Source organism: Lissotriton vulgaris, unplaced genomic scaffold (genome assembly GCF_964263255.1).
Source record: "Lissotriton vulgaris unplaced genomic scaffold, aLisVul1.2 SCAFFOLD_3230, whole genome shotgun sequence".
Lineage (NCBI taxonomy): Eukaryota > Metazoa > Chordata > Amphibia > Caudata > Salamandridae > Lissotriton > Lissotriton vulgaris.
Window position 1 is genome coordinate 225,010 of NW_028244042.1, and position 16,306 is coordinate 241,315.

General features: G+C 46.8%; 1 protein-coding gene across 1 annotated transcript in view; it reads right to left on the reverse strand.

The window, feature by feature from the left end:
- LOC147668174 (regulating synaptic membrane exocytosis protein 3-like) overlaps positions 1-15,142 on the reverse strand; it is a 129,526-nt gene extending 114,384 nt beyond the window's left edge. Inside the window, exon 1 of the mRNA XM_086948726.1 lies at positions 15,018-15,142. Coding sequence (XP_086804852.1) covers positions 15,018-15,097 — 80 coding nt within the window. The 5' untranslated portion in view covers positions 15,098-15,142. The remainder of the gene's footprint in view (positions 1-15,017) is intronic.
- Positions 15,143-16,306: the final 1,164 nt, after the last annotated feature.

Sequence of the window (16,306 nt, forward strand, 5' to 3'; positions counted from 1 at the left end):
GAGCCTCTGGCAGGGGTGTCTCTGCGTTTCCTGATGATCAAGGTGGTTTTCGTTGTAGATATATCACGGCCCGGCGGATTGTGGAGTTGGGCTTGTTGCTTTGTTCTGAGCCCTTTTTGAGCTTCTTTCTGGATCGGGTCGTTCTCTGGTCTGATCCTTCCTTTGTTCCCAAGGTTCCATCCTCGTTTCAGTGCTCGGAGGATCTGGTTCTTCCCATGTTGTGTCCTGATCCTCAGTCTGAGGATGAGGTGCTGCTGCACTGTTTGGATGTTAAACTGGCTCTTGAGGTGTACTTCGTTTTTGCTGTCCGTTTCTTACGGTGTATTTTCTTTTTGTGACTTTTGGCCTGGCAGGCCAGTGTCTGAAGCCTCCTAGTGCTACTGTTAGTAGGTGGCTGAGGTGGGCTGTTGGGGCAGCTTATGGGTCCAGTGGTGTGCCAGTGCCTGGGTTGGTTCAGGGGGATCGACTTGGGGGATGGCTGCTTCCTGGGTTTATCTTCAGGGGGCGTCCATGACTGAGATCTGCAAGGCCACTACTAGGAGTTCTCTGCGCACCTATTTGTCCCATTATCATTTGGTGGTGGGTGGGACTGGGTCTGCTGGTTTTGGGGACCCAGTGTTGCGTTCTGTGCAGGTGGTGTGGCTTTCTGATTTTTTGTGCTGATAAACTCTATTTATTGCTCTGTGGTGAAGCCGATTCTTGCTTTGGTATCTGCTCATGGGTTTAGGACTGTGACGGAGAGGTCTGACGAAGACTTAATGACCATTTATGTTCATTACTCTGAGTCGTAGACCTCCCCGTCAAAGTCCTGGTTCCCATAGCTCCCTCCCTGTTCGGCTTCTTGTGCTTGGTGGTACAGGATGTGATTCAGAAGGTCAGGGTTTTCTGTGCCACAGGATGAGGGAGTGGTCTGGAGGGTAGGGGTGGGACCAAGGGGATTTTTTTCGCTTGGGATTTCTGTGGGAGGAGCTATCGCTCATGGGTTAAGGACTGTGACGGGTAGGTCTACTACTCGGAGTAATGCATATTACTGCTAGGTAACCGGTCATTCAGTGGTGACTGCCAAACAGGAACCCTCCCTTTCAAGTTTCTTCCCACTCACTGGTCACAAAACCCATTTTACAAATCAGAAAGTTTTTTCTAACTCATAATAGGGGTTTTAATAATAAGCAACAAACAACTGCTGACTGTAATAGCCGCACCTCACTGCTAAGTTTCTCTTGTGATTATCTCAAAGTGATGAGAGTTGGTGTGCACATGCAACTCCTGCACCAGCCATTGTTAGGTAACTGTACACGCATGGACAGGTGCACTCCCAAAGTGTCTTTTTCAATAAGTAAGACTGTTCAATTCCTTTATTTAAGGCAATCCTTTATTTAAATGCCATAAGACAACATAAGCTCCAGCCAACGCGATGCGTTCATTAAGTAATGAGCTTCTTCACGGCATTGATTGCTTGAAACCGGATGTAGTTCCCCAATTGTTATAAGTATAGGCTGAAAAAGCGTAAAATATCGATGCTCTATAATGTCATCCACGAGGAAGTGTGTAACTCAGCGCGTGATAATGCGTCTTATGAGGGCCTCCTTTATAACGGCCTGGTAGCGTGAACCTTATGAGCTGCATGTCACAAATGTTCCTTCCCGGGTCACCAGTGTGGAATGGTAATAGGGGTTTGGTACATTTCAAATTAATCTTGTGCAGTTGCAAACCCTGTGAGTTTCTGAACTATAGGGCTTGTGGCAGACAAAATATGTTTTGTAAATCGGAACCATAGTTCTTTCATGGTTGGACACATATGAACTTCGTTAGGCCTTTGATGAGATGTGCTGCAGCAATGAGGACACTGTGGAGCAGTTCTTCTCCTCTGTCCAGGTACAAGAGGAAAAAGGCTTGACTTTTGCTCTGAAGTCAGTTTCGGGAAGGAAGGTTTACCTTTCTGTAGGAGTCAGAGCTGGTAATATGCTGTCTTGGTTTTCTTGGTAATGTGTTTCTTAAAGGAAAGTTTGGTGTTCAGAGTGAATGCACATGTTGTTGTGTTGAATATCAGCTGAGCTAAGGAGTGAAGCCATCCATGTTTATTTCACAGTGCTGTATTTGAACTTATGATCTCTTTTTTATTAGTGAACATGAGAAATACTGTCTTGGCATGGTGTGGTTTTAAGTTGGAGGCTAAACATACAATTCTGAATGAGGTCCAGAAAGGTTTTGAGTTTCTGAAAAGTCACGAACAATGGAGATTGTCGGTTAGAGTGAAGTGTCACCTGTGTATTGATGGATATTGATGATGCATCTGGTGAGTAGGGCTGCTAGGCATTCCGTGTAGGAGTTGAAGATGGTGAGGTATCGGATTCAACCATGTGTTACTCCTTAAAAGACTAAGAGTTTCTGGCATCTTGAAGTTAGCATCTAAATTGGTGATGTTTGGTGAGGTAAGATGTGTTGGAAAAGCCCAGACATGTTGCCAGTAAGAGGTTCAGTGTTTGGAAGTCAACTGTGTCCAAGGCTGCAGAAAGGTAGAGTGGGATTAAAAGGCATGGGTCGTTCTTGTTGGGGATTGGAAAGGCATTGTTGACTATCTGGCAGCCTTTTTATGCTGCTCAATGGCATGAAATGGAAGTGGTAATAACGAGTGAGGATTCTAGAAAATATCTGTTCAGGTTGACTTTTAGTGCTTATAAAAGATGGCTACTGCAACAGGCATGATCTGCAGCATTACCAGTCTTTCTCACTCAATAGTCTTATGTTAGGAATTGGATTTCTGGTTGGTAGAAGTATGCACCCTGTCCAAAGAGGAATCACAATCCTAATCTGCTAGTAGTGCACACTAAATATTTACCTGGAAATGGGTAAAGTATTTGTGTAAACACACACAGCAACACAGTGAAAACACCACAAAAGTACTCCACACCAATTTAGAAAAATACCAATATTTATCTGAGTAAAACAAGAGAAAAATGACAAAAATCCAGCATACACATGTAAATATATGAATTCTGAAGGATTACATTAAAATGCAGTGCTGAGAAATCAGTAGCTCCATCTGGTCACGCTTGCCTGGGACAAATCCAAAAGCTCAGTCCGACTACGATGGAACGTGGGCTGGAAATAGGAGTCACACAGGTCCGCGGACAGTACCTTGGATGCATCGATACTTGGCTGGTGCATTGAAAAATGAAGGAGATTCATCGCTGTGGCTGCAGATGCAACGGTTTCGAAGTTGGGCAAAGTTGTTGATGCGCCGGTGACAAGAGCACCGTGTGTCAAGTGTGAGGCGTCGATGTCGAACCTCTGAGCTGTAGTGATGTGTGGGCGCAGAGGCACGCAGGGCCAGGGGTGTGTCAGAGTTGGGGATAGGGTGTCACAGACGTCGGCTATGCATTGTCAGAGACTCAAGCAGCAGTGGTGATTTGAAGGTGCTGATTCAGCAAAGTCGGGGCTGTGTTGTAAGTCTAGGTCTTTGCAGTGCACACTAGCCAAACAGTATCCAGGCTTCGTTGCAATGCGCCTATTTCACAGGGAATATCCCAGTTCTGAATGACACTTCAGTGTTAATGCATTGGTTTCTTGTGTTGCAGCACCAAACACAATTCTAAGTTCCCTGGACTGAATTTGGTACCACTTGGCAGAGCAGGACCCACAGCAGAGGAGCCAAGGTGCTGGTAGCAAGATGCAGGGGATGTCTTTGATATCCCTGAAGTTTCAGAAACAGGAGGCAAGCTCAAACAAGCCCAGTCCTCTCACTCCCAGGCAGGAAGCAGCAGGCCAATAAAGCAAAGTGGCAATACCTCCTGGCAGCACAACAGCTCTTTTTTTCTGGTAAAATGTCCTCAGTTCCAAAAGTGTTCGGAGGATATGATGTGAGAGGTGCGTGACTTAGATCCATTTTAACCTTTAGAGTAGAGAGAATTCCAAGAACTGTCCCCTGCCCTTCCTGCCCCTGGCTCCAGACATAGTACAGGGGATATGCAGCTCTTTGTCTGGAGACAGGCACAGCCCTATTTAGGTGCAAGTGTCAGATCCTCCCTCTCGCTCTAGCTCAGGAAGACCCATCAGCCTATGCTGAGCACACCTCAGCCCCCTATGTGTGTGACTGTCTAGAGCAGGGGTCTCCAAACTGGTCCTGGAGGGCCGGATCCATGCCAGATTTTTTGGATATCCCCATTGAGATACATGTAGTAATTTTAAAAATCTGGCATCGATCCGGCCCTCCAGGACCGGTTTGGAGACCCCTGGTCTAGAGGGAATGCACAAAGCCCAGCTGTCACCCAGCGCAGACATGTATTCCAGGGACATGCAGAGGCACAGAATGGTTAAAGTAAGAAAATTCTAACTTTCTAAAAGTGGCATTTTTAGGCCTGTAATTTAAAAACCAACTTCACTAAATGATATGTTTTTAAATTCTGAGGCCAGAGATACCAAACTTGCCCCTACTATCTTTTCCTAATTGGAAGTTACAAATGTAAAGTGTTACTAGGCAACTCCATTAGTGACCTATAGGAGAGATAGTCCTTGCTGTCATGAAAAATTAATTTAGCAGTTTTCATTACCTGGACATGTAAAGCTCCAACGTACATATCCTTCCTTTTAAATACAATGCACCTTGCCCATGTGTCCATCTATGGCCTAGCTTACGGGTAACCTAAATGTAGTTAAATGGAAGGTTTGGGCCTGGCAAGTAGGTGAACTTGCTAGGTCGAAACGGCAGTTCAAAACTGCACATACAGGCTCTGCAATGGCAGGCCTGATACAGGTTTGAAGGGTTACTCATATGGGTAGCACAATCAGTTCTGCAGGCCCACTAGTAGCTTTGGATGTACAGGCCCTGGGGTCATGTAATGCACTGTACTAGGGAGGAACTTATTAGTAAATTAAATATGCCAATCATGAAGAGACAAAATGCCATTACATTTTGGATAAAAAGCACATGCATTTTAGCACTGGTCAACAGTGAAAAGGTGCACAGATTCCTACTGCCAGCAAAAAATGCGGTTAAGCACACAGTCCGAAAAAGGAAGTTAGAAGGCAAAAATGTAGGGGAAACCGCACCAAAAGACAGCAAGTCTAACAGTTCATGTAAGTCATCTTTGGAATCTCGACCACTGTAGGACATCTTGTGATACAAAAATGTTCCTACCTTTAGCCATCTTGCCTCTTCTAAAGCTCTAAAATTAAAATTAAAGTCTTATTGCTTCCAGGCCTTTATTTTTTATTTTTACAGAAACAATCGTGGAGCAGCTGTAAGAGACACTCTGCTGTAGCCATGTCAGTGGCCCATACCAAAACAGTTCCCTCGTTCATCACTATTACACAGAGAGCTAGAATCTCTTACACATAATAGGTGTTCAGCTCAGGTGTGAATGATCTGCACATCTGGGCTCCAATTAAAGCCTCTCCTGGACACAGGAGGTTGCGCAGATGATGTACTTCTTGCTGTGGGGTAGGGTAGGTGTGCATGGATTTCAAAGCTCCACTCTCTGTGTGTTCTGTCGCTCTCTCCCTGTATGATAACACCATCGAAATGACTATTAAGTTTGGCAGGTCTGCTGCATCCTGACGCTTTCTCAAGCATGTATGCAGTTTGAATTGTTTTCATGTTGTACCCCCATTGCCAAAGATGTCAGTGTTGATGGCGGGAGTCAAAAGCAGTAGGCCTCATTGTGCAGCGTGTGGTGGTTATTTAATATTGGTGATGGTGATTGCTTTGCTCTCTGTGACTTAGGGTGTAGTACTCCTGTGGTGAAAATGATGACAAGTGTAGGTATCACTGGAAAAGATGCGAGCTTAGGGGTCGTTAAACATAGTAGCTTTTGGGATACCTTGGCTACGGAATGCATGCCATATTTGATACTTCGCACATGATAGCTAGGTGCAGGCAGTGCTGGAAATAGAAAGGATCCCTCAGGAATCCCATAAATTGGGAGTCAAAGGGTGGTGGCAGAAATGGGATGGAGTCCTGAGAAACATAGTATGCTTGTGAACTTCCAAATTTGTTTTAAAAAAAAACTCTGTTTCCAAAGAAATTTGAAACAAGAACACATGGTTAAGTACATCTGTTCTGGTTTACTTAATTGGTCCCAAATTGACTACATTTTAGAACATTTTAATGAGTCAAGACATCTGCTGCAGCGATCTTGGCGTACCCAGCACGTTCTAAGGTATAAAAGCAGTAAGCAAGATAACTCTATTAATTAATGTACTTGCTGCATTGATCTGTGTGTAAACTAGTCACATTCTTGACTCTTCATAAAAATAGCATATGTGGATGATGGACCTCTTGCAAAGCACTGCATGTTCTATTCAGGGCACATATTTGTATTTTATGTGCATAGCACTTTGGATTTATGTTTTGTTGCAGATATCTTTGTATTAGCTGCAGGACACAAGTCACAATCGTTGTAGTGTATCTTAGTGATGTCAGAACTTGCATCAAGAAGCTACAAGCAAATTTCAAGGCATAAGTTCAAAATGTTACTGTTTCTTTTGCATGTATCATTATTCTGAGATTGCTAAAATGGGTATTTTTGGTAGTAAGAAACATGCATAAATATGTTATTAGTGCAATTCCTTATATAGACAGATACATCGGACATTCTTACAGAGCATGTATATCTCTTACATATAGGGCTTGTAAAAGTCAGAAACCCTCCCATAAATCATAGTTTATCTCTTCAGTACCTTTTAAAGTGACAACAAGTTGAGTGTCTTTACAGCGGCGGGTCCTCCATTATGGTGGATGAGCGTCGCCCACTACAACCCAGCAAAAATAAAATGCTTTTATTATCATTTTATTTTAATGACTAAGCCGATGCCAGTCAGGTCATGACAGGGAGGATGAGTGGTGGGCACTTATAAATGACATTGTCGGTTTGGCCGGCTGACTTCGGTCGGCCAAACAGAAATACACACTTAGGTTTCTCCAACCCAGCTGTATTCTACAGCCAGGTGGAGAAAAGGCACACACTCTGTGCATGAACAAGCATCAAACCAGCCTGTTCAGCCCAATCCCGGCTTGCTATACCATGAGAGCTGTGTCAGGATTAGGTGGGGGAGTCTGCATGCCTGCCCGGTGTGCTGCAAGGCAGAGGAGCACCGTGGCCCGCAGCAGAGTTAGGTAAGTATTTTGAATTTTTATTATTCCACACCCCCTCTGTATTTATTTGTTTGTTTATTTATTTATGTATTTTTATAAAGCGATGACTTTACCCGAAGGTGTCAGAGCGCTGTACAATAGAACCAGTTACGTTACATGAGAGAAATGTTACAAAATAGAACGTACAAAAATAGCAGGACACAGAATCAAACACAGCAGGCAAGAGGAACACAATATCAAACACAGCAAGCAAGGAATGTACAATAAATAAATATTACAAATTTACAATGACTAAAGAACTTCCTGGCGGGGTCTGCGAATGAAGGAATTAGTTCCGAAAGTGTCTTTGGAATAGAAGAGATTTGAGGTCTGCTTTGAAGATCCGGATGGAGGTGGTGGCATGGAGCAAAGGAGGAAGCGAGTTCCAGATTCTCACCGCATTACCTGAGAACAATTGAGCCATCAATTTTTCCCTTTTGAGGGAGGGGGCTCAAGCAGAAACTTTTCCGCATTCCGAGAAGGTCTCAAGCCTCCAGACAATTTCAGTTTATTCGCCAGATAGTGAGGGGAGGAAGAGTGCAAGGCTTTGTGGGTGATGCAAGCCGTTTTGTAAATAGCTCTAGCCTCGATGGGAAGCCATCGGCGAGAAGACAGGATAGGAGTGATGTGGTCACTTCATTTGGACCCTGAAATGAAGCGAGCTGCTGAATGGAGGACAGATTTGATGGGGGAGAGGTGAGATTGGGGAAGGCCAGTCAGAAGAGGATTACAATAATCCAGTCTGGAGAGAACTAGCGATTGGACCAAGGTTTGTAGGTCTTTCTCCGGGAAGAAACGATGAATCCCCCACAGAAGGCGCAGCTGATAATGTGCGTTCTTGGCAATGGAGTTGATGTGTGAGATTAAGTTAAGTCTTTTGTCAAGTATGACACCTAGGGATTTAGCGCAGTCGACAATGTTGGGTTTAATGTTGAGTAAATTCAGCTGATCCGTCCAGGATTGAACAGGAGGCGGGGAGAGAGAGGTAGATAGGAGGAGGGATTTAGAATGAGTTGGTGAACTAACATCCAGTTATGAATAGAGTTGAGAGTAGAGTTGAGTAGTGAGAGATCTTGTGAGGAAGACACCTTGAGGTAGATTTGGGTGTCATCTGCATAGAGATGGTAGAGGATTCCAGATTTGCTTAGGAGGTTCCCTAATGGTTCCAGATAGAGATTAAACAGAGTGGGTGCAAGGATAGAACCTTGAGGGATGCATTGACCAACCACCAGTGGAGACGAGAGACTGTTCGCCATCTTGATCCTTTGGGATCTGTCCGAGAGGATCAAGGCAAACCATTTAAGCACTGTGTCTTCCACGCCCATTCTCTGTTGAAGAGTCTTAAGGAAGGTGTTGTGATTAACAGTGTCAAAGGCTGCAGAGAGATCAAGAAGAATCAGAAGGCACGATTCCTCTGAATCGAGTATATGCAGCGCATCATCGATCACTCGCAGCAGGGCTGTTTCAGTGCTGAAATTCTGAATAAAGCCAGAGTGGAACACCTCAAGGAGTAGCCACCACTGTGCCTTTATTTCTAAGCATTGAATTGGCATCAAGGTGCTAGGCCCCAGCTGGCTTCCAGCCCGGGTGGGATTTGGAGAAAAGGAGTGCCGATTTCCTTTTGAGAGAGGTATGTGTGGGGCATGTCTACGTCACTGAGTGTGATGGCTGCGTTTGGAGGGAGCCCTGCTAAACCCTTGGTTTCTCCTGTAAATCCGCTAAATCTATCCTGCACCCTTGTGCTTAGGGGTGGGGGGTGTTGGCAGTCATCAGCCGGCCGGCGGCAACGGAATCAGGGATTGGCGAGCCCCTGCATGCGGCGTGGGCAGCATTGCCATGGGGCCTGAGGGACGCACTAAGCCGGGACCTGCCATGGTGCAGGGGGCGGGGCAACAGCGCCCCACCTGCCTGCTCTGAAACCTCCGAGGCCGTGGCTAGAGACCTGTGCCGACTGACTGCCTCGGAGTCGACAACCTGACGCCGTAGGGGCCTGGCTCAACTGCACGTCAGTAGGGGGGGCATAGCGATGCCCCCGCTGTGCAGATTGTCAACGGTTTGTCCCGTACTCCCTACTAGGCTCCATATCTGAAGGTGAGAGCAGCTGCCCTCAGGGGTTTCCGGGCCCTGAAGTCAACGGTCTGGGGTGGGGGGCGCAGACTGCACAGAGGTTCGGCGCCAGTGCTGCAGTGCTGCGGAGGCCCAACCCACTCCAGGGCTCCTCAGTAACAGTGGATGAGGCGGTGACCAGGGGTGCCACACCACCACAACCCAGCATCACGCCTACAAAGAGACCAGCTAAACTGGGCAATTGCCGTGTAAAGAGCTGGATGGAAGACTGGGGGCCTGCCCTGGGACTGTCCTGAGGCGTACCCTCCCTCCCCGGTTGGAGCGGTAGACAAGACCACGTGATCTGTGCCTGGTCATCATTCCTGGTGCCTGACGGTGCCACACAGATCTGCCAGATAGTAGCAGTGTCGGGGAGGGGAGCCTGGCTGCCTACTGGGGTTCGGGCGTCCATTGGACCATAAGTGGCATAGGCAGCCATATCGCCACATCCGGCGGCTCCTTCACACATCATGGCATGCCCGCATAAGTTTGTAGGCTGCCATCCAGACTCCTGATCTGCCCGCTACAGCCTGCTACCCTAGGTGGACAACCCTCCCACATGGTCGAACTGCATGGTGATTGGGGAGCTTGAAGAATGGACGATCTGCTGTGCTTCCGGCTGGAGACTGCGTTGGGCCCAGGGCCGGACTGGGAACCAAAACCGGCCCCGGCAAAGTGCTCAGCCTGCTCCTCTCCCCACTCGGGGGGTTGGAGGTGCCGCCGAGCTCTTTGCCTGGACGGTTGTCGGCCGATTTTGTCACAGGGCTGATTTTGCAGCTGTGCTGCAAAAACGGCCCTGTAACAAAAACGGCCCCTAGGGGCCCCAAACCAGCCCCCACCCATGCAACGCAACGGGGGATTGCCCGGTGCCTGCTACAGCAAGTCCGGCCCTGGTTGGGCCCCCGGCAGAGAGGTGGGTAGTGCCTGGGAATTGCTGGTTCGCGCACACTGATCCCGACTGTGTGGCTCCACTGCCAGAGACACCCAATTTGGGGTGCAGACCAGCCGAAGACAATGAGCGGTGGCCATGTCGGGCCACAAAGGCACAAAGTGACCCAACATACCCGACTTGACAAATTCACCAGGCATAAACCTGTGGCCACTGAGCCCCACCCTTGAAGCGGTACGGTCACCAGGCCTGATGCTGAGCGTGGTGAACAGACCCTGCAGGATGTAATGGAGGTGATAACGGGTGTGCGTACATCTCTTGAACAACGCATGGATACAATCTCCACTGATGTCATTCTTATCAGGGCGAACATGGCAAAAATTAGCGAAAAGTTAAAACAAATGGAGATCATCCTGTCCAGCATCTACGGCGACACCATGCAAGTACAGCTGGGCGTCAAGGAACTCCAGGAGCTCCGTAAGTACACACAGGATAAGCTCGACAACTATGAAGGTCGCTCCAGGAGAAATAATGTCTGCATAATTTGAGTACCCAAGAAAGCGGAGGGGCAGGCAGCAGACATCTTCGTAGAGGACCTCATCCTCAACCACTTGCAGCCCAAGGGCCAGTCAAAGTTCTTTGTCGTCGAAAGGGCACACAGAGGGCCTGGAGTTCAGCTGCGGCAGGGAGCGCCGCCGCGTCCCATCCTGGCCAGATTGCTTAAGTTTAGGGACAGGGACGTCATACTTTAAACTGCCAGGGTGGCTCCACCTCTCCGCTATTAGAATGCAGAAATTTCCCTCTTTCTTGACTTTTCCCTGAGAGTTCAAAAATAGTGGAGATCATTCCGCGAGGTGACGAAAGAGCTACGTGACAGGGGGGTAAAATACGCAATGCTTTTCCCTGCCAGGTTGAGAGTGGAGGCTGAGGGTAAGTTGTGATTTTTTGAACGTCCTGAAGAAGCGGCAGACAGGTTGGAGGGCTGGCAAGGTGCAAGGGAACATAATGTTAGATGAGCAGTGTCCGGGACTATGTTTCTCAACCGTCCGTCTTTGGGAGGTGGGGGTTCCTGTTGGGCTTATTCAATCTAATTGTCTGTGTATTATGGTTGTCGGGGGTTGTAGGGAGGAGCTCATACCACCCGGGAGCCTGGCCGCAGCATGGACTGTCATTTAGTGTCCCTTTTTTGATTGTATATCGCCTCTCTGGGAGGCTACGATGACTACCGGGAGAGCGAGGTAGTGGAACCTCAATCCCCACAGTTTACTTCTTTTAGTTAATGCATTGGCGACAGGCACTCTGCATAGTTTGTTTGCTGGGCAGTTTGAGGCCCAGAGTGCAGGGAAGCAGGGAGGAGGGCTTTTGGGTTGGAGTGTTAGTTGTTGTTCAACGTTCAGAGATGACAGCATTGTCTCTTAATAGACAGGGTAGGGAACTCCTAGTACACAGATAATCAACAGCCCACACACTGGGATAAGGGCCTCAAGCTCCTTAGCTGGAATGTTAATGGTCAATGTTTTAGGTGATAAAGCTGGCAAGCTCCTAGCCTGACTTGATAGAAGGGACCTGGCTAGCTGCCTGGTTCCAGAATTAGTAGACAAACAGAGGGGAGTCACAACAGACCAGCAGGCGATTGCAAACGAGTTTGCCGACCACTACCATTGAGTGTACCATTCAAGCACTGATTTGCCGTAAGAAGACTCAGAGGAAGTGCTCACAGATTTTCAGCTTCCTGCCCTGTCGGCCGAAGAGAGTGAATATTTAGATGGCGCTTTTACGAATGACGAGATCGCACAGGCAATACGCAATCTTCAATCCGGTAAGGTGTTAGGCCCAATTGGTTTACCGATAGAACTCTACTAGTTAAAGCCTGACTCTATTGCCCGCACCTGCGATCAATGTTCAAAGGAAGTAGGGAGAGGGGAGACTTCCTTATGATCAGCGGATAGCCATCCTAGTGACCATCTATAAGGAAGGGAAACCAAGGGACAGGTGCTCATCGTACAGGTCAATCTTGCTGCTTAATGCAAAACCCAAGATCTTGGAAAAACTGTTGGCGACCCGACTAACCCCAGTTTTTAGTAAATCAGTACATCCGAACCAGTCGGGCTTCGTGCCTCATTGAAACACAGCCCTGAACCTGCGGCGGCTTCATGGAGTGATGGGCAGGGTCGACACGATCCAAGAAGCGGCGGTGGTGGTGTCTCTGGATGCCACTATGGCATTTGACACCGTCGAAAGGACTCATCTCTTTGCGGTCCTGCAAAAGCTAGGTTTCAGTCCCAAATTTATTGGATGGGTGAGGCTGCTGCAAAGTGAGCCCTTAGTGCAGGTTGTCGTCAACAACAAAAAGTCGGATGTGTTTGAGTTGACCCATGAGACACGTCAGGGCTGTCCGTTGTCTTCGCTGCTATTAGCGCTCTCCCTCAAACTGCTGACAGCATGGATACGGTGAGATCGGACAACCGGGGCCTTAAATGGGCGGACAAGTGGAAGGAACGTATCTCTCTGTATGCGGACAACATTCTCCTTTATCTTGCCTCCCCAAAATCATCACTTCTCAACGCCATTAACATTTTCACTAACTTCGGGAAGAACTCCAGTTTTAGGATCAACTGGGCTAAGTCGGTGGTCTATGTCCTCAGTGGCGAGTCCATAATCCCCCTAAAGGGCTGTCCAATTCAGGTGGCTCAAGAAGGCTTCTGATACCAGGGTGTCTATATCACGATCGATCCAAAGACTAGATATGCACGTAACCTACTCCTCCTCTCCAGCGTCTGAAATGGGATGTGGCTCACTGGAGGGTTCTCCCGCTATCTCTGCAGGGGCGAGCAGCACTTTATAAAATGATGGCTCTGCGCCGTTTCCTGTATGCCCTGCAGAACCACCCGGACCCAATTCCAGCTCGCTACTTTAAAGACGTTGAGAGACTTCAAAGAGAACTGCTCTAGGAGGGCATGCCCGCATTGCTTTATCAAAACTAGTACTCTCATGGTATGATGGGGGGGATCACTCTCCCTGATATAAAAAGATACTACTGGGCAGCTCAATTGGCAGCAATTAACCAAATCACGTATCGATGCTGGGATGACCCTGGGTATAGGATGAACAAATGGCAACATCATGGGGGTAACTTTAACAGAGCCATCTACTCTTATGCTAAAAAGATCCCACTCACTGGGCCTACCCGGCACGCAGTACACGTCTGGAGAGTAGCGAACAAAAGTTTAGGGTGGGACAGGAGACTCACACAGGCCACGCCCCTATGGGATGCTGAGTAAGTGGGCACTCTACGGACCGCCAAAGGGTTTGAAAATTGGGACTTGATTGGGATCTCAAAGGATTGGGGACCTGCGGGAGAAGGGTGCAGTGCTTTTGTTTGCCGATCTGCAAAAAGAATATGAATTAGCTGAATACGATTATTTCCTCTATTTGCAGGTGCGGCATGCACTAATGTCAACCTTGCCCAAAGGAGAGTCATCACCATTGGAAGACAGGTTGTTAGACGGTTACATACCCACAAAAGCGATCTCCCTCACATGCAAGAAACTAATAAACAATATCACTGATCCACTTGTCCAGATCAGGGGGCGGTGGGGGAGAGATGGGTTAGAACTTGATGATGAAGAATGGCAGGAGGCGTTGTCTCCCCAGGAGAAATTGCAATCTCCTCCAGACTCTGTTTGGTTCAATTGAAGATCCTCCAGAGGGTTTATATGTCGGGGCCAGACTTGTTAGCTTGGGGAGTGCCTCTGATGGAATGTGCAGGAGGCATCGTGGTCAAGAGGGTAATTTCTAACACATATTATGGGAATGTGTCATTAGCCAGCGATTTTGGAAGGGAATGCAGGAGTGTATAAGCGAGGTGCTTGAGGTGAGATTCAAGCCTAGAGCCAAACGATGTCTGTTAAACATCTGGGAACTTACAGATGTGAATAGTAAAGGGAAAACCTCGGTCACATTGGGTTTGATAGTGGCTAAGAGGAATATCCACTGACTGTGGAGGTCTGGAGTGGCACCTACATTGGCCACCTGGAAGACTGATATGGACTCTGCCATGCTGAGGGAAAAAACAGTGTATGTAGCACAGGGTTGCCCCAAAAGGTGGACGGCAATTTGGGACAAATGGAATGTATATAGAGGGAATATCTGTATCCCACCCACCGCTCCTCCCCTGGAAGAACCTTTCACACCCTGTGTCCCGACCTCCGTGACCTGTTGGTTTGATTTGCCAAAGTAATGCTGTCGATTCCTGTCTGACATGATATTTGTCCTGTGATAAATGCCATTCTCTCTATGTTCAATAAAAAGAGTTTTAAAAAAAGAGAGGTATGTGATTTGGGCCCAGTTGGACCTGACAATATGGGTCTCCCTCACCCTGAGCAGATACCATGTCTGAAAACGCTGTGCGGGTACCGTTAAATGTGCCTTGCTTTTGGCACATTCCATAGATCCTAGATCTAGATCTAGCTCAGTAATTGCTGCCAGAATGCTGCTGGACTATTTTCCATGGCCGGACTAAGAACACGAGCAGCTCTGGCAAGCCTATCGGACCGACCCACGGCTGTGGTGCGAGGATACTAGTGTGAAGCATTGCTGCTTTTGTTAATTGGGGGCGATATTGCAGCACTTCTGCAAAACTGTCCTCAGTAAGAAAAACAGCCCCAATGTTCCAAAACCACCCCTCCTCCACCCCCCGACAGGAAACGCCTGATGCCCGCTACGTCCGTCCAGCCCTGCTATTTTTCACCACTTAGTGCCTTACACTTCAAAAAAGGAACTTCTGTAACCTGGCTAGCGAATATTGTGACATGTAAGGCAGGAACTCAAAGACTCAGGCACAGTGTGGGACATGTGTGACATGGGATAGTTAGTACATGTTTTACTTACGTGCCGTCTGAGCTGTTGCTGTTGGTGCTGCTGCCGTCAGTGGATTCTCGGCTTCCTTGTCGGGTCACCCTATTTCTCATCTCCACGGCTATGCCGGTTTCGGTGCTCCTTCGGATGTTGCTACGTAGCTTTTTCGTGCCTCCATCTAGACAGACATAGTAATGCATGGTTATCATGCTGCAGACAGAGATAAAGAAACACAACTCAAAATTCCACGTACAAGATTAAAAAAACATTGGTAGCACATCCTTCTTTGTTCAAGCAGCCAAAATATGGAACTCTTTACTCCTGAATATAAGATCCACGGATAATCACCTTGTCTTCAGAAGACTACTCAAGAATTGGCTCTTCCCCACAAAACCACCATACTCAAACATAAATATACAGCATATCCCTCTTTATGTAAGCATTTCTTTGTACTATAGATGTGTACCGACATATGTGTATTGCTTTATAGAAACATGCACAGTAATAATAATGTTTTTAAAGATATGGATATTCGTTAGTTCTGCTTAAATAATTTACATATTACTTATAGTTACATTATTCTATATTTAACTCATATATAAGTGACTGCTTAAATAAGTAACTCTTTTATCTTAAATATTTATCTAAAATTGCTTCACTATTGAATTACAAAAATAAAAATAAATAAATTAATTTAAAGTACAACAACACTTGAAAGTTTGAGTTTATTAAATGCAACTTTAATCTACATTTATTACCTTCCTTATGCATTTATATACCGTCCATGTACTTATGTATCTTCATATTTATTACTTTTTTTCTAATTCAGCATATCCAATGGACTACCTTAATTCTCACCCTACACCGTTCTCAATATATCCTCTACCTCAACTCTTTGACTTCCCTCAAACCTCATTCTACTACTCTTTTCAATGTACTACCCTATTTGCATCCTATATTTCTATCAATATATCCTCTATCTTAACTCTCTAATTCACCCCAAATCCAACATCACTACTATGATCTCTCATTCATTTATTTCATTTGTTTAGAAGCATTGGTAAAGGCTGTCTTTACTAATCCACTCAGCTATGCACATAAAATACAGATCTGTTCTTCGCAGCAGGCATATTAACCCTCAGCACAACTTTCTGGCGAGTCAAAACTGCCACTAGGCCAAACTCCGATCTCTCTCTCTTGCAGGGCCATTAATCACAAGAGTTACCTGCCATTTATGTTGCTGCCTGAAAGGTGAACCCACACGGAACTCTGCAGCAGGTGCTTTTAAATTGTAAGGGAATGCTAAAAACAGCGCCCTCCTT